Raw genomic sequence first — 25042 nt, 5'->3', positions numbered from 1 at the left:
ATGATTCCAACTATATTACACTCTGGAAAAGCCAAAACCATCAAGACAGTGAAAAGACCAGTGGTTGCCAGGATTGGGAGTAGGGAGGGATGAATAGGGGAAGAAGCGGGCATTTGTAGGACAGTGAAGATACAGGATTTTGTATGACACCATTATGGTGGAGCCATGTCATCACACATTTGTCCAAACTCATAGGATGCATGACATCAACAGCAAACCCTCATGTAAACTGTGGCTTACAGTTGTGTGTCATAATGATGTGCCATTGTAGTTTTGCTGTTGTAACCAATGTGCCACTCTAGTGAGGAACACTTTTGGTAGGGGAGGTTGTGCACGTGTCAGGGCAGGGAGCATATGGGAATCTATACTTTCTGCTCAACTTTGCTATGAACCTAAAACTGCTCTAAAAAATAAAGTCCATTAAAAACAAAGAAGTTTTTAAAAGATCCAGTTCCTCTCCCATGTGTTTGCAAGGTTTTTTGAAGTGGGCTGCAGAGTTCCATGAGGCACTGTGGGAAGAAGGATTGTCCCTGGGTTATTGGCAGGGTTGGACCAGAGCAGGGCAGTGGTACTGGACCATCCCAGATGTAGGCAAATGGAAGGGTTCCCGGCAGGAAAGCTTACAGTACTAGTAAAATAAACCAAAAGTCACCTATGTCTTCTTATCAGCAAGCAGCAATTCTCAACTCTAGCAGTGAAGAAATACCCTTTTCCTTAAAATCCCTCACTGGTCCGAGTTCTAAACCAGCACACTGATTACTGCCGGGCTCTCACCCATGCCAACTTCCAATTGGCGTGTGTTCATTACTCAGCTTCTCACAAGCACCACATTCTTCATGACAGGTAATCCAGAAAGCTCCTAGTCATGGGGGCCAGTCTAAGTGTGGCTTTTTTTTAATTAGTAGACTTTTTAGAGCAGTTTTAGAATTATAGAAAAATCAAATGCACATAGTTTCCCTTATTATTAACATCTTGCCTTAGTGTGCTACATTGGTTAACAACTGATGAACCAATATTGATACACTGTCATTAACTAAAAGCCAGAGTTTACATTAGAGTCCATGCTGAACTGTACTTTCTCTGAGTTTTAACAAATGTACTATGACATAACAGCATTACACAGAATGGTTTCACTACCTCCAAATTCACCTGTGCTGCAACCTACTCATCCCTTGCCCCCAACCCTGGCAACCATAGATCTTTTTGTTTCTCCACAGTTTTGCCTTTTCCTGAGTGTCATATAATTGGAATCACACAGTACACAATAGCCTTTTCATTTCAGCTTCTGTCACTCATTAATATGCACTTAAGTTTCCTCATGTCTTTTTGTGGCATAGTAGCTCATTTCGCTTCTTTTTCTTGCTGATTGATACTCTATTATGTGGATGGACCACAGTTTACCCATCCTTTATCAAAGGGCATCTTGTTTGCTCCCCCCATGTGTCTCTAGTGTGAGTTCAGAACCACTCAAGGTGAATTCAGGTGCAGTTTGTGTCTCCATAGCCTATGGCCTGCACATTCCTGCTTGTAAAGAGTAAATTAGAAATAAAAAATGATAGCCCACCAAGTGTGAAATAAAAACAGGACTGAGTTCCTTCACGTCTGTGACTCTGGGGACCACTTGAAGGTCTGTGTTGTGTTTAAAATGGGTAGCTGTGATCTAGACTATGAGCTGAGAAATGGATGCTTCAGTCTGGTAAGCACAATTTTCATTGGTACATGAAATATTCACTGAATTTCAACAATATCTTTAAAATTTACATACCTTTTGAGTTTTAAAAACTAAAAATCAATTATGAAAATATTTCTAATTATTACATAATTATTAGTGAAAATAATTTTGTTAATTGATAATTCTAAGATGGCTTCCCAGATTCCCACCCCCTGGTATACATAGCCAATATAATTCCCTCTTCCTGAGTGTGGGCAGGACCAGGGAATATATGGAATGTTGTAATTATTTGACTTTAAGTTACTGAAGAGGGGAATCCCCCTGGGTGGGCCTGACTTAATCAGGTGAGTCCTTTTAGTGACACATTAGACAGGTGTCCCCAGCTGGCCCTGAAGACACAGCCTCCATAATTTCTACAGCTGCAGGGGAATTAAAGACCACATGAGTTTGGAGAAGGACCTCAAGCTTCTTCCTACCCTACCCTAACGATGACACCCTGACTACAGCCGTGGAAGGCTCTAAACAGAGGACTCAGCTACTTGTGCCTGGACCACAGACCCACAGAAACCAAGATAATAACTGTTGTTTTAAACTTCAAAATGTGTGGCAATTTGATACAGTGACAATAAAAAAGCTAACACATACATGCTCACACATGCAAGAGGCAGAGCTGTTTTCACACCTCACAGTCCTCACAGAGAATCTGAAATGCTCCTCTGCACAGTCAACCTGAGAAGTCAAGGGTCTTAGCGACAGTCACATAGTTGGTAAGTGACGTTGGCCAGAGCGAGGCCTGTCTGACTCTAGAGTCTTCTAGAGGGTTTGCTGAGTGGATGATACTGTGGGTGTCTGGTGGATGAAATGTGCTTTCTGCAGTCATTTTCAGTCCTTATGGTGACTCCGGATGGCAACAGGAGCCTGCAGCAGAGGAAGAGATTGTGGTTGGGCCATGCCCACTCACAGACTCACCAGGTCATCCAGGTGACAGGTGGAGACAGAGGCCCCTGTTGGTTTCCATTGTGCTCCATTTGCAATCACTCCACTGGTACATCTTGCCTCTGCCCAGCTTCCTGCTGGACTCTGAGCCCCTGAAGGCCCCTGTCTGCCAGGTGCTCCTGTATACCACAAGGCCTAGCACGTAGAAGGGACTCAGTGACATTTGCTGAATATATTATGAGGTGAAACTGATGGCTTCTGTCCCTTTGGATCCCATAGAAGATGTGGGCTGAGAGCTGAGTGTTCAGGCTCAGAAAACCCCATCTTTTCCTCCTTTCCTTTGGCACCATTTCCGGGGAGTTGAGATCTTTTGGGGGAAGCCATAGTATGCAGTCTTTGCCCTTGCCAGTTCTGTTCCAAATCACCCCACTCTGGCCAGTGCGTGACTGAGGAGCTTCCAGGACAAAAAGAGCCCCTGCCTGGAAACCACCTCACCTGGACCCTCCCAGGTTCCCAGACACAGCACCTGCTCCCTCTGCTGGCCGAAGTAGGCAAGTGCTTGGACCTCTCCACTCTAGAGCACCTGGGAAGGCAGAGGCTAGAGGTCCCAGCCAGGACCCAAGGCTGGGGCAGAAGCAGGATATGAAGGACTAGGGGACAGTAGCCTGGCTTGAGCCTGCCAAGCTGGGGACTTCCTGCCCCAAAGCTTTTGGGGCTGGCAAAGCAGCCATATGCCTCTGCTGCTCCAAGGCCTAGATTGGGGTCCCGAGGCCAAGAAGGAAGGACATTTGCTTTCCCCGGGAGATCACACTTAGAAGAAAGAGGGCAGCCCTGCCCCAGGCCTAACTAGCCCCATCCCCTAATAACAGCTAGCATGTGCACTATTCCACACACTGCTCATCTATTGAGGAAACTGAGACACAAAGTTAATGGTGAAGTCGAAATTCAAACCCAAGATAGTGCCTGCTCATCCAATCCTATAGCCCAGGAGGCCTCCCTTCCTCAGTTGATCCTGGGGGGCTTCAGAGCCAAGGCAGGATTAGGTGTGGCTCAGCTGGGGTTGCCTGGGGTGGGGTGGGTAGAAAGGGCCAAGCCCTGGGACCAGATAACACTGTGGGCATGCTGCTTGCATGGACTTGGTCATATCCTTCAGCCTCTCCAAACCACTGTAGTCTCACCCTTAAAAGAAATGTAATAGCCAGGCATGGTGGCACACACTTGTAATTCCAGCACTGACGGAGAGTGAGGCAGGATTGCAAGTTCGAGTCCCACCAGTGCAACTTAGTGAGACCCTGTCTCAAAATAAAAAATAAAAAGGGCTGGGGATGCAGCTCAGTGGTAGTGTCTTTGGGTCTAATCCCTAATACCACAAAAAAATGATAACAATAATAGTAGTAGCAATAATAATAATAATAATTCCTAACTTCAGAAGTACCTGTAAGGTTTAGAGATGGTGTATGTTGAGCACCTGAACACAGAAAAGCTGTTACTGTTTGCTATAATTATAAAATACACCCCTGAGTTCTCACATACTCTCCAGCCCTTGAGTGTGGACTGGCCTAGTGATGTCTCTACTGAGTAGCACAGAGTGGAAGTAATAGTTGGTAGCTCCAGAGTCTAGGTAAGGAAGGGCACCACACCGCCTCCACACAGGCTCTCAGATCACCTGCTCCGGGAGGCCAGCTGCCATGGCGTGAGGCTCAGGCTGCCCACGTAGCCTCTGACCAACAGCTACAATGAGTAGGCTTGGCATCAGATCTTCCAGTCCCAACCAAACCTTTGGATGACTGCAGCCCCAGCCAGCATCTCAATCTCATGAGGGACCCTGAGTCAGAACCACCAAACTAAGCCACTTCCCAGCCCATCGAAACTGAACACCGTAATAAATGTTGGTCATTTTGTTGTTTATTAGAGATAAAAATATAACAAGTATCCTTTAGAATCAGCATCCTTGGATCATCAATTGTTTCGAGGTTGAGATGTCCCATCTCCTTCACTGCTGTGATCACCCAGAATCTGTGTGGAGAGGGTTGAGACCCTATGGGCCTGGTCAGGAAAGAAAGAACTGTAAGGCTAACATTGACTGAGCACCTGCCAGGCATCAAGCTGAGCACTTTACATGGATCTTCCTGGGCAGACCTTCCTCAATCACAAGAGTTAGATACCATTATTATTCTTACTGTATGGATGGAAAAAAGGAGGTGCCAAAGACTGAGCAACCTATTCAAAATAACCTAGAGGAGTAACCAAGCTGGAATCACATCCCAAAATTCCAGCACCCAGGAACCCATCCAGTGTGCTACCATGGTCCCCAAAGTGCACAGTGGTTCAAGGGCTAGTGCTCCAGCCACTGCTACCACCCACTTGCTCTTCTGTGAGGGTGGCTAAGAGGACACTGGGACAAATACCATCCAGCCTGTTGTCTCTTAGCCAGGTAGTCCCTCTAACCACACACACCCTCCATCCCTCTCGTGCAGACAGGTGAGTCCACCCCTCAGTTACTCCTGTATCAGTCACCTTCAAACCATAAGGGCCCTTCATGACATTAAGTCCACTTCTTCATTTTTCCACAGGTAGAAACAGGCCCAGTGCCCAGTGCATTGACATATCAAAGGACACAGAGGCAGGTGAGGGAGCACTGAGACAGGAACCCCAGGTCTCCTGGCTCCTGTCAGTCCAGCCTGCACACCACCTTTCTCAGGATGTAGACTGTCAGAGAGCTGCCAGTAGGCTCCACCCGCCTCTTCAGATAGCTGAGATTGGAACAGAGGCCAAACTTCTCAGCAACCTCCACTGGCCCAGGCCTCCAGGGAGCCAGGAGGAGGGGGCTTATCTGCACCTGTGATGTGGCGTTGTCTCACCCAGCCCAGCCCTCCCTGCCAGGCTGCCTTGATTAATGGGCTGCCACTATCTTATCTCCCAGCCACAGCAGCGAGGGAATGATGGGGGTGGTGGGCCCAGGGAGAACACACTCAATGTGATGAAGCGGAGAGCTCCACAGGATGTGGGAACAGGGAAGAGGTTGATGGGAGGAGTCCCCTGGGTCCTTCCCAAAGACAAACTGCCAAAGAGGACCACTGGGAGTCGAACAGCAGCAACTGACTGGCCAAAGGGGAAAGTAGGAAGTCACCTGCCCCCTTCCAGCATCAGGTGCCCCAACTGTAAACCAGACATGGTAGAAAAGTGGGCTTCTTGAGCTGACATGGTTTTTATATTATTTTACTAAGTAATCTGAGAGTGGGTTTAGGGGGTTTGTCTAGCTGTGAGGCTTTAGCAAATCCCTTCACACCCTGAACCTCAGTTTCCCCATCTATAAAAGGGGTATAATAATCTCTGTGTCCTCCACTCAGGGTTGTTAGGATGAACTAACTTCTAGAAAGCCCTCTAGAGCCATGTCATACTCATGTGTGGTCTCTGGCAACCCAGAAGTGGTCAGACAACAAACTCTGACCAAGGGGCTGACATATGTGTGCTTCAACTCACAGTTTCAATCCCAAATCCAAGCTCAGCCCAGGAGAGAAAGGGTGCCTGAGTCACAGGCCTGCCAAGACAGACTGAGGAAGGATGGCTGAAGGTTCTACTTTTCCCAGAACAGTCCAAGGTTAGCACACCGCCCAAAGGTGACGTTTACAGCATCCTTAACTCTCCAGAGTTTCCCTATTTGGACAATAAGTTATACAGTCCCTAGGTTGACGAAGGAACAAGGTTTTATCCTACTGCTGGGGATGGTGAACATCTATCTAACCTGGAGCAAATAGCCAGCATATCCAAAGTCAGGCACTTAATCTAGTCAGGTCTCAGACTCAGAACCCTCCTGGCTGGGCTCGGTCATCATTGGAAGGATCCAGAAGACTCCTCCCACCAACCTCTTCCCTAGAAACATGTGGTCATTATAGAAAAGAAGGAAAGAAAAAGATAAATGAAGGATGGGTGGAAGGGAGAGAATAAGGAGGTATGACTTTTCGATGAATAAATTGAATAAGAGGAGAATAGCTGGATTAAAGGAGAGAGAGAAGCAAGATGGATGAAAGGATAAAAGGAGTGAAAGGACAGAAGTCTGTTGGAAGGATGAAGGGATAGATGGACCAATCAATGGATGGAAGAACGGAGCAAGGGATGATAAGGGATGGAAATCAGTCATGGTGCCCCCACCCCCACCCCACAGCCCCCTCACAGGGCAGACAGGGAGCCCCGAAGGACCTCATTCCAGCACATACAGATTGACTCCTTGGGGGCTAACAAACCAGGCTTTCCCTCCCCCACTCCAAAACCATTCCTAGGACCACTCCTTCCTCTTTGCTGTTCTCTGCTCCTGCCCTTTCCCAGAGGGCAAAGGGCAGCACCACCAAGGAAAGCTATCTGCTATCAGCCCTGTTCCTCCCAGTCCTGTTTACTCTGAGTGGGCAATTAACAGAGCCTCGTTCCCAGATCAATTAATAGCAAGGGGCCAGCCAAGGGCATCCAGGCCCAACAGGCTGGGTTACTCATTGATAAACAATGGGGAACAGATAGCAGCTATTCCCTAATCCACTAGCCACCCCTCCTGTCTCTCAAAGAAGCCCCAGGTCCTGGCAGTGAGACTGACATGAGAAGCCTCACCTGGAGGTGTGTAGGGTGGGGTGTGTGTGTATGTGTGTGTGTGTGTGTGTGTGTCTATGGCACATGTGTGTGCCTGCATGTTTCTGGGATCTGTGATCTGCCTTCCCTGAGCAGCTCCAGGGTGAGGCTGAAAGACTGTGGAGCCTAATGGGGAAGATCACAGGCCTCCAGAAGAGCCTGACTCAGGTTCATAGACCCATCTTTTCCCACCTGCCAATGCTACGACCTTGAGCAAGTTACATCAGCACTCTGAGCTTCAGTCTCCTGCCCTGTGAAATAGGGATAAAGGTGGGACAGACCTCAAAGGACTCTTCGAGGCCCAAACAAAGTAACACACATCACATATAGCCCAGTGGTAGGCCTCTCAGTTAAGACCTCAAAACGTAGTATATGTACACGTCATTAGACAAAGCTTTGGACTCCTTTGCAGACCTGGGACATTTTTCTCAGTCTTTGCACTCTCTGGCTTCTTCTACTCCCCCACCAGCTACCCTCAGGGACCAGCAGACAGGTGAAAAACCTGCTCTTTCACTTTCTGGGAAGAACACCAGAGGTTCCTGGGTAGCCAGTACAGTGGCCACCAGCCACATCTGGCTATTTAAACTTAAATTAATTAAAGTAAAATAAAATAAGTATTATTGAATCATTAAAAAGGAATACAACATTGATATATGCTACAATATAGATGAACCTCAATAACAATGTTAAGAGAAAGAAACCACCCACAAAACATCACAGACTGTAGGTAAATATATAATTCATATGAATTGGCCAGAATAGGCAAGTCCATAGGGTCAGAAAGTCTCGTGGTGATTTCCAGGGCCTGAGGGTAGGGGGACAGAGAGAAACTGCTTAATGTGTAACACAGTTTCTTTTGGAGGTGACAAAAATATTCTGGAACTAGGTAGAGGTGATAGCTGCTTAACATTTGAAATGTACTAAATGCCACTAAATTGTTCACTTTAAGATGGTAAATTTGTGCTATGTGAATTTTCCCTTAGTAGAACACAAATTAAAAATTCTTTTCCTCAGCAGCACTAGCCACATATGTCTAGTTGCCACTGAACTGGAGAGCACAAATAGGGAACATTTTTATCATTACAGAGAGTCTACTAAACAACACTGCCAGACAAACTTGATCTCCAGGAAATCAAACAGTTATAACCGTAAAACTTCTTCATAGACTTTGTCTCACCTGATCCTCTCACCAAGACAGCATTACATTTTTCTTCAAGAGATGAGGAAGCTAGCGCCCAACGAGGAAAAATACAACTCCAACCTTCCAGGAAGAGGCAGGCCAAGGACTTACACTGGGTCTTTAGGCATCCTCTTTCCATCCCCCCCCAAACACCCACCCCAGCCTCCAAAAAGGTTTGGGCCCAGAAAGTTGCTACCAAATTCCTGTATGGCTGCTGGCTCCCCTGCCCGTCAGGTCTGGTGTCAGATCTGCTTTCTCCTAACAGGGCCCTGGCACCCGTTTAAAGCAGGGAAGGGAGTGAAAGTGTGTGGTCTGGAAGTAAAAGGGTACTCACTTCCTGTTTGCAAAAACTGTGGGGAAAAGAACTTATTGGCAAGAGATTTGGAATTCTAACAAAAATTCCAGGAAGCCAGAGGCTGAGTGATGTGAATTGAGGGGAAAGAATGCACCTTTCCCTGACCCCAAATGCCTCATCACACAACCAGGCCAACAGGGTACCAACCTCTTTGTCTGTCTTTACAGCCCCCCAGGGTGGGTGGGGAGGAGTTTCCCAATGGGAAAAGCACAGAATGTTAGAAGAGTCAGGGTTTTGTTCAATTTCAGCTCCATCACCACCTGAATGACTTTGAGTAAGTCAACCTCTCTAAGCCTCAGTTTACTCGTCTGTGAAATGGGGATTGTTTGTGCATGCCTCCCTCTGTTGTTGTAAGAACAGAACAAGACAACAGATGTGACTCTCAAACACCCCATTAACGTGGGTTATCCTTACCAGGACATCAGCAGTTCTCAGCTACTGTCCCTATGGGGCTCCTGAAATAGGAACCTCTGGGAAGTCCTCCTTAATAATGCTACTCCACAACACCAGGCCAGGCTCACTGAAGGGTATGAGAACCAAGAAGAGGCAAGGGCTGGAGCCTCCCTGCTGTGTAGTGGAGTCACATCCATCTGTAAGCCTTCCCACTGTGTGACCTTAACACCTCTACCCTGCCATCTACATCCAGAGGAGAAGGACTGGGATGCCACCTCACAGCATTGTCTAGAGGCCTACATGAAGCGACAGAGCTCTCAGGGTAGGGCCTCACACACCACTGTCTGCTGACACCATCATCCATCACAGCCCTGTGCTGGGTGCTGGGCAGATAAGAGCAGTATAAGCCCAACTCACTATCCAAGCAGAGGAGACAAGGACTAGGGCAGAGGAGGGAATTCTGGGTTGTGTGGGTCTTCCAGAAGGAAAGAGTTCTCATTTCTGCCTGAAGGAGGCCCATAAAGGAGAGAAGCTTCTCCTGGAGAGAAGCTGTGACCAGCAGGGGACAGGACAGCCCCTGCAAACAGCCCTTCCAAGACAAGCATTTCTCATCCTGATCCAACACCGACAAATCAAAACAGGGGTCTGACCAATCAGAACAACCAGGTGGGACACACCCAGCTGCGGAGAGGCCCCTGCTGTCAGTAGATGAGGTCGGGGACAGAGTTCACCCTGGGCAGGGTGTGAGTGGGTGGGGCTCTACCAGCCATAACTACATTTTCCTCTTTCATCTGTTTTATCTGTTGAGTTCCCACACGCTAAATCCATCACTGAGGAAGAAAGGGAAACTCTACTTTAAAAACAACAATGGTGAAAAGCATGGAGTTCTCAGTTCATCTCTACAGGGGTGCTCTCTACATTAGGGCAGGACTCTTCTTGGTCACACAGGGCTATGTAGGACATTGGCCACGAATTGCCAGTAGCAGTCCAGTCATCCTGAAGACCAAGCCTAGGGACTAGCCCAAGCGGGGTCAGGTTATACCTGTCCTGTTGAGAAGCACATGTAGCTCAGCCCTCAAGTAGCTTCATGGAAGTACTTGAGACCAGTCAAGCTAAGCAGCCAACCACAAAGCAGCAGCACTGCAGATGAACAAGAGAACCGCAGGAAGTGAGCTAAGCCAGGCCTCAGAGACATCTAAACAGGGCCCTGGCTTCCTAGAAGCAGGTAAAAGAGGCGTGGGACTCCTTTCAGAGCACTTTTTGTGGATATCCATGGCCTGCACTGTCAACGAAATAGGTAGGAGTAGGTAGTCCCTCATGGGGCCTGAACTCTCAGCATCTCGCATGTAGAGCCACTCTGGGGCCAGTCTGGGAGGCCAGGATCACATCGGTGGTCCTAAGGGCAGGCATCCAGCTATTCCCAGGCCAAGGCCCCAGCTCCCTCCCAGCAGAGGACGGTTGCTCCATTGGCTGGGGTCAGGGAAAGAGGATCAGCCTGCTGTGTCCTCACTTCCCAGCTGCAGTCATGCCTAGCTCCTGCCCACCCGTACTCTCTCCTTAATGAAGCCATTGTTTGCCCAGGATTCCCCAACAGCTGGCCCCACCCCTCACACTCCTGCCCAGGGTTTCCCCTCCACAGTCCTGCCCCGGGTCCCTGCCAGAGGTTCCTGACTTCCTCTCCTACACTCAGAGCACAAAGTCTCTGGAGGTCCCTCTGACCTAATATTCCCTGTGAGCTAGTCACTTCCCCGACCCAGTCTGTTTTTTATATTAATCAGAGCTTTGGGGACAGCCAGTTGACTGCTGTTCATCATGAGAAGGAATTCATTCCTGAGAGCATGTAACTCCAGGCCAAAGTAGAGAATTCTGTTTTATTTACAGGCCAATGAACCATTCTGTGTTGATTTGAGGAAACATGGAGAATCATTTATGAACCTTTAGTCCTGTCTCCACAGCCTGTGGGTGGTCAGGCCCAGCAGAATAGAGGACAGCTTTCCATTGCTATGTTTTATAAACCTGGGGTCCTAAGGGCCCCACATCACCACAGCCAGGGCTAAGAGCAGGGAGGGCCTGCACTGTTCACCTCCTGTTAAAAAACTCTGTACGCAAAACTCTCTCATCACTGACTACAGCAGTTTCACACACCTTCAGTTAATCTGTCCAGCAAATCTGCAAAGAAACTCTTCTTGTCCCTCTTTTGCAGATGGGTAAACTGAGGCATGGGGAAATGTGTCTTATCCAAACTCTCATAGCCTACAAGTAGTACAGGCAAAACCCTAACAGGCTTTGACTCTGTGGCCACTTTTTCCACTTTCCACAGAGGTGGCTCTAGAGCACCTGACCCCCCTCAATCAGGAACTCCCCCTCGTGATGGCGAGTTCTGATGCATGTGTTCATCAGCTAGTCCCCCCTCCAGACTGTGGGCTCCCTAAGATGAGAGGTCCAGCCAGCTTAGGTCAAACCTGCCATGGCCTTAGTATCGGAAGGGTCTGCTCCTCTTGGCCCTCTTCCCTGTCAATGTTCCTCAGGATGGCACTTTCCCACTCACTTGTCACATGCAGCCAGGAATCCACCAACCACTGAAGGAAGTCCAGCACTTCTCTGCTTCTTAGCTATATGACTCCAGGAGAGTCACTTATCCTTGCTGAGACTCAGTTTCCTCATATAAAGGGGGGATAATAATGTCATTCTCATAGTGTGATTGGGATAATGAAATGAGATAATGTAAGGAAAGCACAGAGCATAATTCCAAATACCTAGGAAGCCCTAAGCAAGTATTCCAGAAGAAAACGGAAAGGAAGCCACCAATCAGAGGCAAACAACTGACTCACCATTCAACTTACTCCATTCAGTCCCCTCCCACTCCTGCACAATCAGCCTGTAACCTTTCTGATCTTCCCTGGGCCTTCCAAGAATTCCAACAGAGCCCCCAAAATGTTCTAGACACAACTCTGAGACCATCTGGTTCCAAAGACTCCTTTCTTAAACCACTTCCTCCCACCAAATCTTCATCCATTTGTTCAGTGATTCACTCATGCAACACTAATTGGGCACCTGCTATAGTGACTGACAGTGTCAAGGGAAACTAGGATGAACAGACAAGACCTTGTCCTTGTGGAGCCCTTGATCTAGTAGAAAACCAGAAATTGAGCCAATAAATGCAATTATATAATGACCAGCAAGACAAGGGCTCCAAAGGAAGCTTCCAAGTTCTACAGAGTGCCCAGCAGGAGACCTGCCCTTCCTGGAGACTGAGTAAGAACTTTATCTCAAGGAGGGCAACACACTTTCCAGTCTCCCTTCTGTCTCTCTTAGACAGAAGCTATCTTTCTCTCAATCAATAAATTTTTCCTACTCTTAAAAAGAAAAAGAACTTTACCTCAAGAGCAGCTGAGGGATCCACTGAGGGTCTTGAGCTGAGGGGTGAGGAATCAAGCTTGGGGTGTGAAATGATTACTTCAGCTTCTACAGAGTGGAAAACGATGACCAGAGGGCAGCAGAGGGAATGAGATGAGGGTAATGAGGAGAGAGAGGGTGGCTATAAGAGGAATTGAGGAGTGAGGAGCTACAGAATTTGGTGATGGTCACCAAAGAACACTGTCACACCATTGTTCAATAATATTAACTAACAATTATAGATAGATCTTACTAAGTGTATTGTGCTAAGTAATTTTTAAAATTAACTCTGAAACCTTCTCAATGGTCCTATAATGAATTATTGTTCTTTTTTGGTACCGGAGATCGAACTCAGGTCCTTGCGCTTGCAAGGCAGGCGACGGAACCACTGGGCTAAATCCCTGGCCCTGAATTATTGTTCTTAATGTCTCTGCTTTACAGATGAGAAACTGAAGCACAGAGAGGTAAAATAACTAGCCCAAGATCAAGTGGAATTGCTGAAACTGAGCTCCATGCAGCTCCTGAGTTCATGCCCTTAGTGAGAACACTGACTGCCTCTTTGATGTTGTCTAGCCAGGGTTGCCCACTGGCCACAACCTAGCGACTCCCAGGGGTGCTGGGAACCCAGGAAGAAGATTAGAGCATTATTCTACCTCTTCTACCCACAGCCCTCCAGCCACGGGAAACATCTGTGCTAGACCAAGCACAGGCCCAAGACAAGCCTGGCCTCTGCTTTTCCTGCCTGAGCCATAGGAGCTGCACAACAACCTGAAGCTCAAGGCCCTCTGTCCCCTGACCCACTGCTACCCAGCGATGCCAGTTGCCCTGCCTGAACTGCTCACCAGAGCACAGGCTGCTCACCAGGGAAGCCCAACACAACTGGGAGCTCTAGGACAAAAGTTACCTTTGTCAGAAGAGCACTAGACTAGGAGTCAAGAAGGCCAAGTTTTGGTTTCCTCTGATAGAAAATGGGGAGAAGGGGATACATAGGAACAACAGGTCCCTGCCAGACCTTATAGTCCTATTCATCAACAAACCACTCACCCTAGGATTTGTTCTGAACATTCCACACACAGCAGCTTCCATGAGGACCATATTATAGCAAGGAAGTGCTAAAGTTGTAAAGGGCAGATGACTCCAAAGACCCTAATACTGACAAGATCCTGTCTTAGGCAGGCCTGTTCTGACAGGACGTCCTCATAGCCAGGGGATGGGAGAGGTCACAGGGGAGGGGCCTTTATCCCATTCCTCGGCCCCATCTCAGACCAAGAACAATGTCAGCTTCACCTCCATCATCAGCCCAAGCTCCTTTTTCATTATCTTGTTTGATCTACAAGATGACCCATGGAAAACAGGGTAAAGTTGTCTTCCCTACTTTGTAGATAAGGCAATTGCCATCAGGGTGTAGAAGTACTTGCTAATAAACTGAAAATGCAGAACTAAGATCCCAAGCTTTGTGGTGCAAGTCCACAGTCCCACTGTGCCTCTCCTCAGAACCTTATAAGGAGGCATGAACAGGGCAGACCTGGCTCATAGCTCTGAAATTGCACTGATCACAGGGAACTATGAGCCAAATCCTAGTTAGGTTTTGGTTCATAGAATTATTCCCAAGGACTATGGATTAAAAGGAACAAAAAAGGATATTTCATACAGATCAAACTCCAACCTGAAGATATGTTACTTATGAAGCATTATGCCTCTAACCATGTAGCTTCAAAGTATATAAAGCAAAACTGATTAAAAGAAAAAACAAATCTAGGCATGATGGTACACACACACACCTATAATCCCAGCACTCTGGGAGGCTAAGGTAGGAGGAACCCAAGTTCAAGATCAGCCTGGGTTCAATCCTCAGTACTGGAGAAAATAAATAAATAAATATGGAAAAATCGACAGGCTCACATGCAAAGTAGATTTTACATACTTCTCTCAAAAATAGACAAATTAAGTAGACTAGAAGGTCTCAGTTTGGTCTCAAACACCTTTGTGTGCCCTTAAAAATTGAGAGCCCAAAATTATGTGGATTATACTTATTAATATTTACCATGTTTGGGGCTGGGGATTTAGCTCAGTGGTTCTGCCACCTGCCTCGAAAGCGCAAGGACCCGAGTTCGATCCCCAGTAGCAAAAAAAAAAAAAAAAGTTAAAAAAAATTTTACCACATTTAAAGTTTTAAATCAAAAAAAAATTTAAGGGTATTAATTTAGGTAAGAAATCATTATATGTTAATAGGAAGAAATGTTTATAAATAATATATTTTTCCAAAGGGAAAGAATTTAGTGAGGAGAGTGGCACCCTTTTACATTTTAGCAAATCTCTTTAATGTCTAGCTTAATAGAAAACAGCTGGTTTCTCATAACTGTCTCTGCACTCAATTTGTTGCCACATGTGTTTTGGTTGAAGTATATGAAGAAAATTTGGTCTCACACAAAAAATGTAGTTAGAAAAGGGTGGAGTATTTTAATAGCTTTTCCAGATAATTGTGAGTATTCTTCTTTAATAGTGCCAAAAAAACCTGACATATGGTCATTTCTTTTTTTTTTTCATATGGTCATTTCTTAAATGCTTGTTGCAATGTAGACTCTGAAACCATATCAATAAACTGCTCATATTCTATTACTTTAAACTGGTCTACCTTGTACTTTGAGTAAACTTCTGAAGTGTGTAGTTTTAACCTTGTAGACCCTCAGAAAGGGTCTCTGGGGGACCCTGACTTATTTTGAGAAATAAACAACAAAAAAGGTAGAAAATGTAGGCTTTGATGACATAATTAACAAGTTTGATCAAAGTGGTATCTTAGATCTAAGAGGTATCTGAGCAGGTATCTACATAGAACCTTGCTCATAACAAACCACAAATACACATTCTTCTGAACAAACAGCCCCTCCATCAGCTGGAGAAACATGTGCCTAGACAGACTGCAGAGGCTCCAGGATGGACAGATGCCCAGCACGCCAGGTGTCCCACCAGCTGCTGAGGTCCAGGGTCAGCCTCATCACGTAGGGGCATCGAATCACAGAGTAGCCTTCTCCCGCTGCTGCAGAGCCAGGGTACCAGGCTGGCCACAAAGGGAGGCTCCTGACAACTGCCCAAGGAACAGTCCTGGCCAGGCTCAGTTCCTGGGAAGGGCTTTCCCTCCTCACTCTCATCACCTGTCCATGTCAGGGAGCCTTGGGGGTCCCCAGACAGAGTTGCCCATCCTCTTCTGCCCAGAGGCTTCCAGCCTGGTCTCACTGCCCTTTGGAGGCTCCCAAGGCTGCCAGGTACAGACTCAGGAGTGTCTTGTCATGTATTGTTTTTATGTAAACAGCAGCAGGAACAATGCCTGGCTTTGTCCAGGTCGGACACTGGGACTCCAAGAACAGCACAGTCAGCCAGCTGTGCAAGGAGCAGGCACCCTGCACAACAGCTTGGGGACCCCACTGCCCCCACCAGTGCTACACCTCCCCCTGGAGAACAGAAGGCTGCCCCCCATAGAAGGGTGGAGGTGCTGGAGACTAGGAAGCAGAATTGCTGCTCTGAACCCCAAATCAGAGATAGGGCCATGGTATCTGAAGGTTTCAGAATGCATACAACATTTCTACCCCAAAGTCACACACCCTTGGGGATCTTTCATTCCCAGGTGCTCTTTTCATGCTGGCACTGTCAGACTTTCCTTTTATTCATTCACTTTATTTGCCCATCACAATAACTGCTAAGGAAGTTCAATTTTACAAACCAGCAGATTGAGGATCAGAACAGTTAAGAACTTACCCAATCTGACACGGCTAGTAAGATACCATAAGAATCCCCAATTTGAACTTGACTCTATTATAGAGTCAGGGCTAATGCCCCATTAGTACACTACACTGCCTGGCCCTGCAGAGAGAGCACTCCTTCACATGAGCGATCATCTGCAGAACTTCTGCAGAACCTCCGGTTTTGTTTGCTTGATTGGCTGGCTGGCTTGTTGACTGGTTGTTTTCTTGGTGTTTTGAAATGGGTCTCACTAAATAGCCCAGGCTGGCCTCGAACTTGGGATCCTCCTGCCTTGGCCTCCTGGGTTCTGGGATTATAGGCATGCACTACTACACCTGGTTGCAAAACCTCTTAATGCTAGGTTTTGAAAGAGGCAGAAGGGGAAGGAAAAGGCCCTGGCTTGCTGTACCTGAACCTAACTTGGTCATTCTGGAAATCAAAAGACATCTGTTCCAACCCGTCCTTTCCCCTACCCAACCTCTTCTCTCACCTGAGGGTGAGGTGGCCAGGCTGTCTCTGTCTGTTGAATCTTCTGCCTCCTCTGCCCTACCTTCTGTCCTCTCCTCATAACTAGGTCAGATGATGCAGGGCCATGTCTTCTCACCTGCATCCCTTCCCACTCACACCCTATGCTTTGCACATATAGATGTTCAGATAAATTGGCTGAGATGTAAGAAGTCCTTACCTTTCTACTACCCCTAGAAGGACCGACCCAAGACAAGACAGGAGCCCTGGAAAGGGGAGGCAGTAAGTGCACTCCTCCTCCCTCCTAGGAGATTCCTTCCCAGGACCTTTCCCACCAAAGACTGAGAGGTCAGACACGGCTCTTAAGCAAGTCCCTCCTACGGTACCACCAAGCCTTTCCTCCAAGTTCCTCTCACAGGAAAACCAAGGAAGGCATGGCCCAGCCAGATAGGAAAGACACCAAGCTTGGGATCCTTGAAAGTCACCTCCTCTCTGATGCCCCCCTGGATGCCTTCTTCAATATTATTAATTCTTTCCCCTCCCATAGTGTTTTCTACCCCAGGATAAAATTTACCATATGAAGGCCAGGGAATTAGCTCAGTGGTGCCGCACCTGCCTCTCAAGTGCAAGGTCCCGAGTTTGATCCCCAGTACCAAAAAAAAAAATTTACCATATGGCACAGTGGTTATGACCTGGCCTTTGGAGTCCCACATCTGGGATTCAAATCCTGGCCCCCTCATGAGCTGTATGGCTTAGGACTAACCACTTCACCTCTCTGAGCCCCTGTATAGCCATTAGGCCTACAGAAGCAGAATCCAGACCTCCTAGTTGTTTCTGAGCCCTGACTCTAGAACCAGACTATCTGAGTCCAAATGCTGGCTGTCATCCTCACTTCATCTCTCTTGGCCTCAACTCAGTATCTGTAAAGTGGGGGTGATAATAGCACCTACCCACCTTGTAGCATTGCTATGAGAATAAGGTAATTCATGCACTGCACTTAACAGTCTTGACACACAATTAGCACTCATTAAGTACTAGTTATCATTAGACTGGAGGTTGATAAGGTTGTGCAGTGCCCTGCACCATCCCTGGAACTTAGTAAGAGCTCATAAAATAGAAGCCACAATTACCTACCTACCTACTTACAAACACTCTCTCTCTGCCTCTCTCTCTCTCTCACACACACACACACACACACAAACACACACACACACACACACACACACACACACACTCCCCAAAGACTGCCTTGTCTGGGTCTTGGCCCTCTCTGATCTGCCTCACTGGGACCCCTGAAGGCGGCAAAGGGAAGCACTGCCTTCCTGGACCAGCGGGTGTGCTCAGGAAGAACAGCAACCGAGGTGTCGGGAAAACAAAACAGAGCAACAGAGCGGAGCGGGCAAGGCCGAGGTGGACAGATAAGCAAGAGAAGTGAGTGAGAAAAGGAACAGGAGGGGCTGCGGCAGAGAGAGATAAGGGGAAGGATGGAGAAGGCCAGGGGCAAGTGAAGTGAAGTGAAGGAAGTGAAGGAGCGCCACGGAGAGGTGCAGGGCGAACCAAAAGGGCGCCCGGCACGGCACTGGGCGGGAGCGCGGGAGCGGGCGGGGGCCGAGGGGCTCCATCCTGTCCCGCCGCCTTGGGGCGGGGACCGCGCAGCCAGAGATTGGCTGGGGCGCGCGGCGAGGCCAGGCCAGGAGCCCCGAGGTGGGAGGCGCCTGGAGCATTTGGGGCGCCCAGAGTGGAGCTGAGCGAAGGCTGCCACCCACTTGGGCCACCTCGGCGGCGGCTGCAGGGGGTCCCAGGGACTAGCGCGGCCATGCGGGCAGCAGCGGCGGGGGGCGCGCGTACGGCCTCGCTGGCGCTGGCGCTGCTCCTAGGGGCGCTACACGGTGCTCCCGCGCGCGGCGAGGAGTACGACTACTACGGCTGGCAGGCCGAGCCACTGCACGGCCGCTTCTACTCCAAGCCGCCTCAGTGCCTCGACATCCCCGCCGACCTGCCGCTCTGCCACACGGTGGGTTACAAGCGCATGCGGCTCCCCAACCTGCTGGAGCACGAGAGCCTGGCCGAGGTGAAGCAGCAGGCGAGCAGCTGGCTGCCGCTGCTGGCCAAGCGCTGCCACTCGGACACGCAGGTCTTCCTCTGCTCGCTCTTCGCGCCCGTCTGCCTCGACCGGCCCATCTACCCGTGCCGCTCGCTGTGCGAGGCCGTGCGCGCCGGCTGCGCGCCGCTCATGGAGGCCTACGGCTTCCCCTGGCCCGAGATGCTGCACTGCCACAAGTTCCCTCTGGACAACGACCTCTGCATCGCTGTGCAGTTCGGGCACATGCCCGCCACTGCGCCTCCAGGTAGCGTCGCCGCTCCCGCGAGCCGGGCCCGGACAGATGCCGCCCCCAACCCCACAGCACAGCTCTGCGAGCACAACTCTGCGCCACCCTCCTTACACACACACACACACACACACACACACACACACACACACACACACACACACAAAAGGACGCGCGCGTCTTCGCTCAGTCCTGCACCCGGGAGTTGTCTCCTGCCGCCTTCCTTCCCACCCCTACCCCTTGGGCTGTCAGAGCAGTGACTCCCTGAGCGAGACCTCCCAAAGGTTCTCCCCTTTCCAAGCCTGGCGGCGCCCGCTTTCCCAAGCCGCTGAATCCCAAGGTGCCCTGGGGTGCCCTATAAGTACTTTATTGCCTCCCTCAACCCAAGAATGCTCCAGAGTAGCTTAAAATGCCTTTCACCTGGACCCCAGGGACCAAAACCACCTCTACCCCTGTTAGGACTTTGGAAAGGGAAGCTGGGGTAGGGAAGAACTGGGGGTTTGGAGGTCTCCTGGACTATGCCCCTCTCGTTTCTGTGCCAGGACCCTAACTTCCCCCACCCTCTTCCCTGCTTCCCGGGCTAAGTCTTTCGGGTAAGGCTCTGTGCATCAACCACAGATCCTAGGGAAGGAGCCCTTAGGGGAGTTGCTTAATTTCTCCGACCTTCTCTCTAGTTTCCCCATCTGAAAAAAGGTAGTTCATGAAACCTGTATCTAAGTCCTGCCTCCCACCCACACCCCCAGTGCCATTACCCCTGATTTGTGCTTGGTGTCACCTCCCCTGCTGGTCCCTGCGGGTTGGTGCCCCCTCCCCTTTCTCCCCGAGTGACCCCTTTCTGGTTGCCTGGGCACCCAGGATTAAACATGACACTAACACGGAAGACTAAGGAGCCTCCGGTTCTGCTCCCCCAAGAGGCAGCACCACTCCTTCTTTTCCTGTCCTCCCTACTCCCCTCAAAGCCACAGAACCCCACCCCTCCGCACCCCACCCTCAGGCTAACCATAGGTCCTGTGCGCCCACCCCTCCCCAGTCCATGTCCTTTCCCCTGGGGTCCTGTGCCTGGGGTCAAAGGGAAAGTCCTATCCTGCAGGTGAGAAGTCCAAAGGGAAGCAGGAGAGGGAGCCAGAGAAGCAGGGAGTCATAGACCCCAAGCAAGATCCCTGAAGGTTCCTTCTGTGGTTTCTTTTGTAGCTCAGACATTAACAACCTGGGAAATCCCACTTGGCCAGCCCTACCCACTCCACCAGTCCATGAGTCCCCTTTCCCCAGCAACAGGCACCTACCTAGAGGCCGGAACACAGGAGAAGGTGAACGGAGGTCAAGTGCTGGGTGGTGGCCTGAGGACCAGAAGTGTTTTTGTAGCCAACAGATAACACTCAGAATATTTCATATAGAATTGAAGAGTTGGCTTTCCTTCATAAATCAGAAGTTCTGGCAATTAGAAGTTCTGCTAATCAGGCCATCTTGGGGGAGGCACTCCCCAGTTTATCACAGTCCCTGCCCTGCCTGCTTCACTGTATACCCCTACCTGGCACCCACAAGCAGCTCCACCCTGGCGCTAGATGGGCACAAATCCTGAATCTTAAGCTGGGTTCTCATAAGCTCTGCAGACTTGGGTAACCACTCTAGGCCTCAGTTTCCTTTTCTCTAAAAGAAATAATAGTAACTGCTTCACAGGCTGAGACTTAAATGGGATAAAATTTAGAAGACAATGCATATCATAATTGTAGCTACCAGGGTTGTGGGGTAGTAACTGTATCCACCTGGGCAGTATTGTCCCTGTACAATTTTGCCTCCTGTGATTGTCACAGTCACTCAGTGAGCAGATGGTGGTATTATCTCCATCATCTTCCCCCCGCCCTCACTTTGGTACTGGGGATCGAATTCAGGACTTTGCACTTGTGAGGCAGGTATGGCTCCACTGAGCTAAATCCCTGGCTCCCTCCATCATCCCTTTTCCTGGAGGCATGGTGGGTAGCTGGTAAGCAGGGGGTTCTGCACAGTAAGTAGCTCTTTGGACTTCAAACCCCTCACCAACTATCACCCACCCCACCCATGCTTTCTCTCTTCAGTGACCAAGATCTGCGCCCAATGTGAGATGGAGCACAGTGCTGATGGCCTCATGGAGCAGATGTGCTCCAGTGACTTTGGTGAGTGTGGGGCCCACATGGCCATGCCCTGGCACTGCCCCCAGCAGTCTCCTTGACACAGACTAACACAGGTGCCCACATCCATCACTGTAAACTCCAAAAGCTTCTGTATTGTCTAGCCCTTTTAGAATCTGATGCTGACCATAGGCTCTCTCCCCATAGAAATGCACCTCTTTTTGCACATCATCCCAGGGGCTTCAGAAGTCCCTGCAGATCACAGTCCATGGGCCTCAGAAACCAGCCCTGGTCAGGGCTTCTGCAGCCCCCGTTTGGCACTGTCCACAGAGGGGCCTCCCCAGCTGGAGGGTCTCTTTGAGGGATGTAGGCTTAGCCCAGAGATGGGAGGGGCCATGGTAGAAGAGAGGGGCTCCAGTCTGAAAGTGGAGACCCCCATCCCTGGATATTTTGCTCTGAATACCCACTGTTCCACTGACCAGGTGTTCCACTGGTTACCTGTCCCCACAACTTCATCCTAGTCTCCTCTTCCTGGGACCACCATGCCAAGTCTAGTTAGGACCTAGCTCACTCCTGGGCCATAAAGTTCAAGTGCAATCTATGCCAAGTCAGTTCTGGGCTTTGTGTCTTATCCTCCCTGTCTGTAAAAAAAGAAAACAGATCATATTAAATCCTTACTTCAGAGGAGTCTTTCATGTCAGTAGCCTCCTTGGAAAGAAATACTGCTATATTACAAGACGTACGTGTGTGTGTGTGTGTGTGTGTGTGTGTGTGTGTGTGTGTGTCAGAGAGAAAGAGAGGGGAGGAGGGAGAAGAAAGACATTTTAGGGCAGTTTCCTTCCCAATTGGCGGTCATTCCCTGGATTCTTGTCCACATTGGGGGTCAGAGGCCTGAAGAAGGGAGAGATTAGCCTGGGGGAACTCCCCACCTGCCTCCAGCCCAGGACTTCCTATCCCTAACTGTATTAGACCCTCTGGGCAGCCTGGAGTAACCTGACCATGACTCTGTGGCCATGGACCCTGCCTTCATCTCCCCCACACACTCTCATTCCTACACATACCACAGACACTCTCAGACAGAGACCACACCTATACATTTCCACTCAGTCCTAATCTCTCTCCCTCTCCCCCCTCCCCTCTCTCTCTCTCTCTCTCTCTCTCTCTCTCTCTCTCTCTCTCTCTCTCGCACACATGCAGATGACAGTGATGTGTTCACACCACAACTCCATGGCCACTGATGTGATGTGGCTGATTATGGTAGATATCAGGAAATGCTTCAAGAAGGAAGGCTGCTCCTCCCCAGTGCTGGCTATTAAACACCAGCCCACCATCGCTCTACCCCCTCACCCAACACTGCACAAATACACCCTCCACACCATGCACATACACACACAGCCTGGTTGATCACAAATAGCCAGAAATCCCATTAAAATCAGACCCCTTGATCATGAAGCCCAGCCTCCCTCCATCATGAGCACTGCCTATAGGTGCTCAGCCCACCTCCAACATCCCCACCCTGGCCAGACTCTGTTCAATCCAGGCTCTACAATTCAGGAAAGACATACTCTCTCCACATCTCATTTTTCCCTCCTGTACTTTTGAGTTTGAAGCTTTGTAAGGTCCATGAAAGTCCAGCACCTGATAGGATCTATATGAAGATTAGAATGTACCCATGTAAGTCCCACCCCTCCAAGCCCTTCAGCACAACAGGCTGCCTGAATCCTAAGGAGAATAACGATGCACTGTCCTCAGACCTGACCCTTCTCCCTCTTCTCACAGTGGTCAAAATGCGCATTAAGGAGATCAAGATAGAGAATGGAGATCGGAAATTGATAGGAGCCCAGAAGAAGAAGAAGCTGCTTAAGCCAGGCCCCTTGAAGCGCAAGGACACCAAGAGGCTGGTACTACACATGAAGAATGGTGCAAGCTGCCCCTGCCCACAGCTGGACAGCCTGGCGGGCAGCTTCCTGGTCATGGGCCGAAAAGTAGATGGACAGCTACTGCTCATGGCCGTCTACCGCTGGGACAAGAAGAATAAGGAGATGAAGTTCGCAGTCAAATTCATGTTCTCCTATCCCTGCTCCCTCTACTACCCCTTCTTCTATGGGGCTGCAGAGCCCCACTGAAGGGTGCTGCTCCCTGCCCCACGCAGCCATGCCTTGCCCTCTGTCCCTGCCCATCTGGCCTCATGTCCACTCCCAGGCTCACCCAGCCCCTAGCAGAAGGTGGCTTCCTACAGTGCTGTTAGTGACCCAGGCCCCAGGGAAAGGCCCAGGGCTCAGGCCCTGTCCTTCATGACTGAGAGGTCCTTAAGCTCCTGGGGTCTTAGGCTTTCTCTCTTAGAAGAAGGATTTTCTCTTCCCAGGAAGAGGTCAAAGGGAGGAGAGAGCAACAGAAGGGAGGAGGGCAGCCTGAGGAGGGGGCTTCTCAAGTGGACAGTAGGATTGGCTCTGCTCTACTAGTGGGGGGTCCTTGCCTTGGAGAGGTGTCTCAGTGTTGAGCTGAACATGTATGTCCTCAGCACAGCCCTCCAAAGTGAAAGACTTAGGGTCTCCATGCCCTCCAGCCACACCTTCTGCATTCTAAAACCTCCCAGTCCTCTACCCCAGGCCTGGAGCCCAGCCTCTATACAGATCCACTCCCAAGGCCCTCTTCTTGGGGCTTCTTCCTGGGCCTCTGCATCTCCCTTTTCCCCTGATGATGCTAAGTTATTACTACTGCAGTGAGGCCATAGGTTCTAGATGACAGATACTAGCAGGGTTTGATTTTTTTTTAATTTTTTTTAAAGTTTTTAATTAAATTAAAGAAAACAACAGTTGGTTTGGACTGGTGATTTGTCAGCTGGTTCTGAAGAGCTGGGGGGTGAGAGAGGCTTATGATGGACTATTAGCAAGAGACCCTTAACCTAAGCCACCGCCTGGCTACACAGACGTCCCTGGGATACCTAAGAAAAGTAATGTCTTGTCTTTGTAGGCTTCCCAAGAGCATATGGCAAGGGTCACCCTCACACCCCAACCACTAAGTGAGGGGTGTCCCTAAGGAGGAACAGGAGTGCCAGACCCCCCAACCTACTGCCCCAGTCAGGAGACTCCCACAATGGGAAAGCATCCCTGCCTCAGCTGAGGAGGCTAAGGTGGCCTGGCTACAGGGAACTAAGCCTGAAGAGCCTGAGGCCTTGGGTGTGTCACTCCTCCCTTTGGGCTTTCAAACACTGCTGGCACAGGCCTGACCTAACAGATGCACTACTCTAAGCATTACTCTAAGTGTGGTCCCTGGGGTCAGCAGCAGCTGCAGTGGCAACATTGCCTGGGAGGTGGTTAGAAATGCAGATTCTCAAACCCCATTGCACTGAGCTACATCCCCAGTCCTTTTGTATTTTGATAAGGTCTCACTAAATTCCCCAAGCTGAGCTTGCAATCCTCCCGCCTCAGGCTCCAAAAGTGCTAGAATAATAGGCCTGTACCATCACACCCAGCTCATAATCTGCATTTTAAAACATGAACATTAGATCTAGGGAGCTTTTACAAAACACTAGGCCCCATCCTGACACAATTAGAATCCCAAGGAAGCTCCCAGTAATCAGTATTTTTAGATGCTGGGTGATGTGTAGCCACAGTTGAAAACCACTACCTAGGTAAAGTAACACTTGAGGCCGGAAAAGAAAGCGTAAGGGGTGGGGTCTTGGTGGGCTCAGAGCAGATGGAGGGAGGCTACTTTGCGGAGGAGGATGCAGAGACAGGCAAAGGCTTGAAAGAGAGGAAAAAGGCTCCTGCCACCCAGATGGCCAGCATTTGGAAAAGCTCCCTGCAGGGCCCCTCAGCAGATGCCAAGGGACAAGGATGGTGTGCCCAGAGC

At 49.4% G+C, this 25042-nt stretch overlaps 2 protein-coding genes across 14 annotated transcripts in view; one reads left to right on the top strand and one right to left on the bottom strand.

Moving 5' to 3' along the window:
* Positions 1-4493: 4493 nt before the first annotated feature.
* Zfyve27 (zinc finger FYVE-type containing 27) overlaps positions 4494-25042 on the bottom strand; it is a 49016-nt gene continuing 28467 nt past the window's right edge. For all 13 annotated transcript variants that reach the window (XR_015440388.1, XM_087185083.1, XM_087185088.1 and 10 more), the window contains one exon: positions 4494-4654. Coding sequence is in view for 12 of the 13 variants with exons in the window: in XM_087185083.1 (XP_087041209.1) it covers positions 4568-4654 (87 nt within the window). In the remaining variant the exon portion in view is untranslated. The remainder of the gene's footprint in view (positions 4655-25042) is intronic.
* On the top strand, positions 17983-24005 carry Sfrp5 (secreted frizzled related protein 5). The gene is made up of 3 exons (XM_004838614.3): positions 17983-19100; positions 21155-21232; positions 22967-24005. The coding sequence occupies exons 1-3, from the start codon at positions 18569-18571 to the stop codon at positions 23311-23313; spliced, it is 957 nt and encodes a 318-aa protein (XP_004838671.1). The 5' UTR covers positions 17983-18568; the 3' UTR covers positions 23314-24005.

Source organism: Heterocephalus glaber, unplaced genomic scaffold, assembly GCF_053883595.1.
Source record: "Heterocephalus glaber isolate CG9 unplaced genomic scaffold, H.glaber_assembly_v1.0 deba00001497, whole genome shotgun sequence".
Classification (NCBI taxonomy): Eukaryota; Metazoa; Chordata; class Mammalia; order Rodentia; family Bathyergidae; genus Heterocephalus; species Heterocephalus glaber.
Note: the sequence above shows the minus strand (reverse complement) of the source record. Positions and strands in the feature narration are given on the sequence as shown.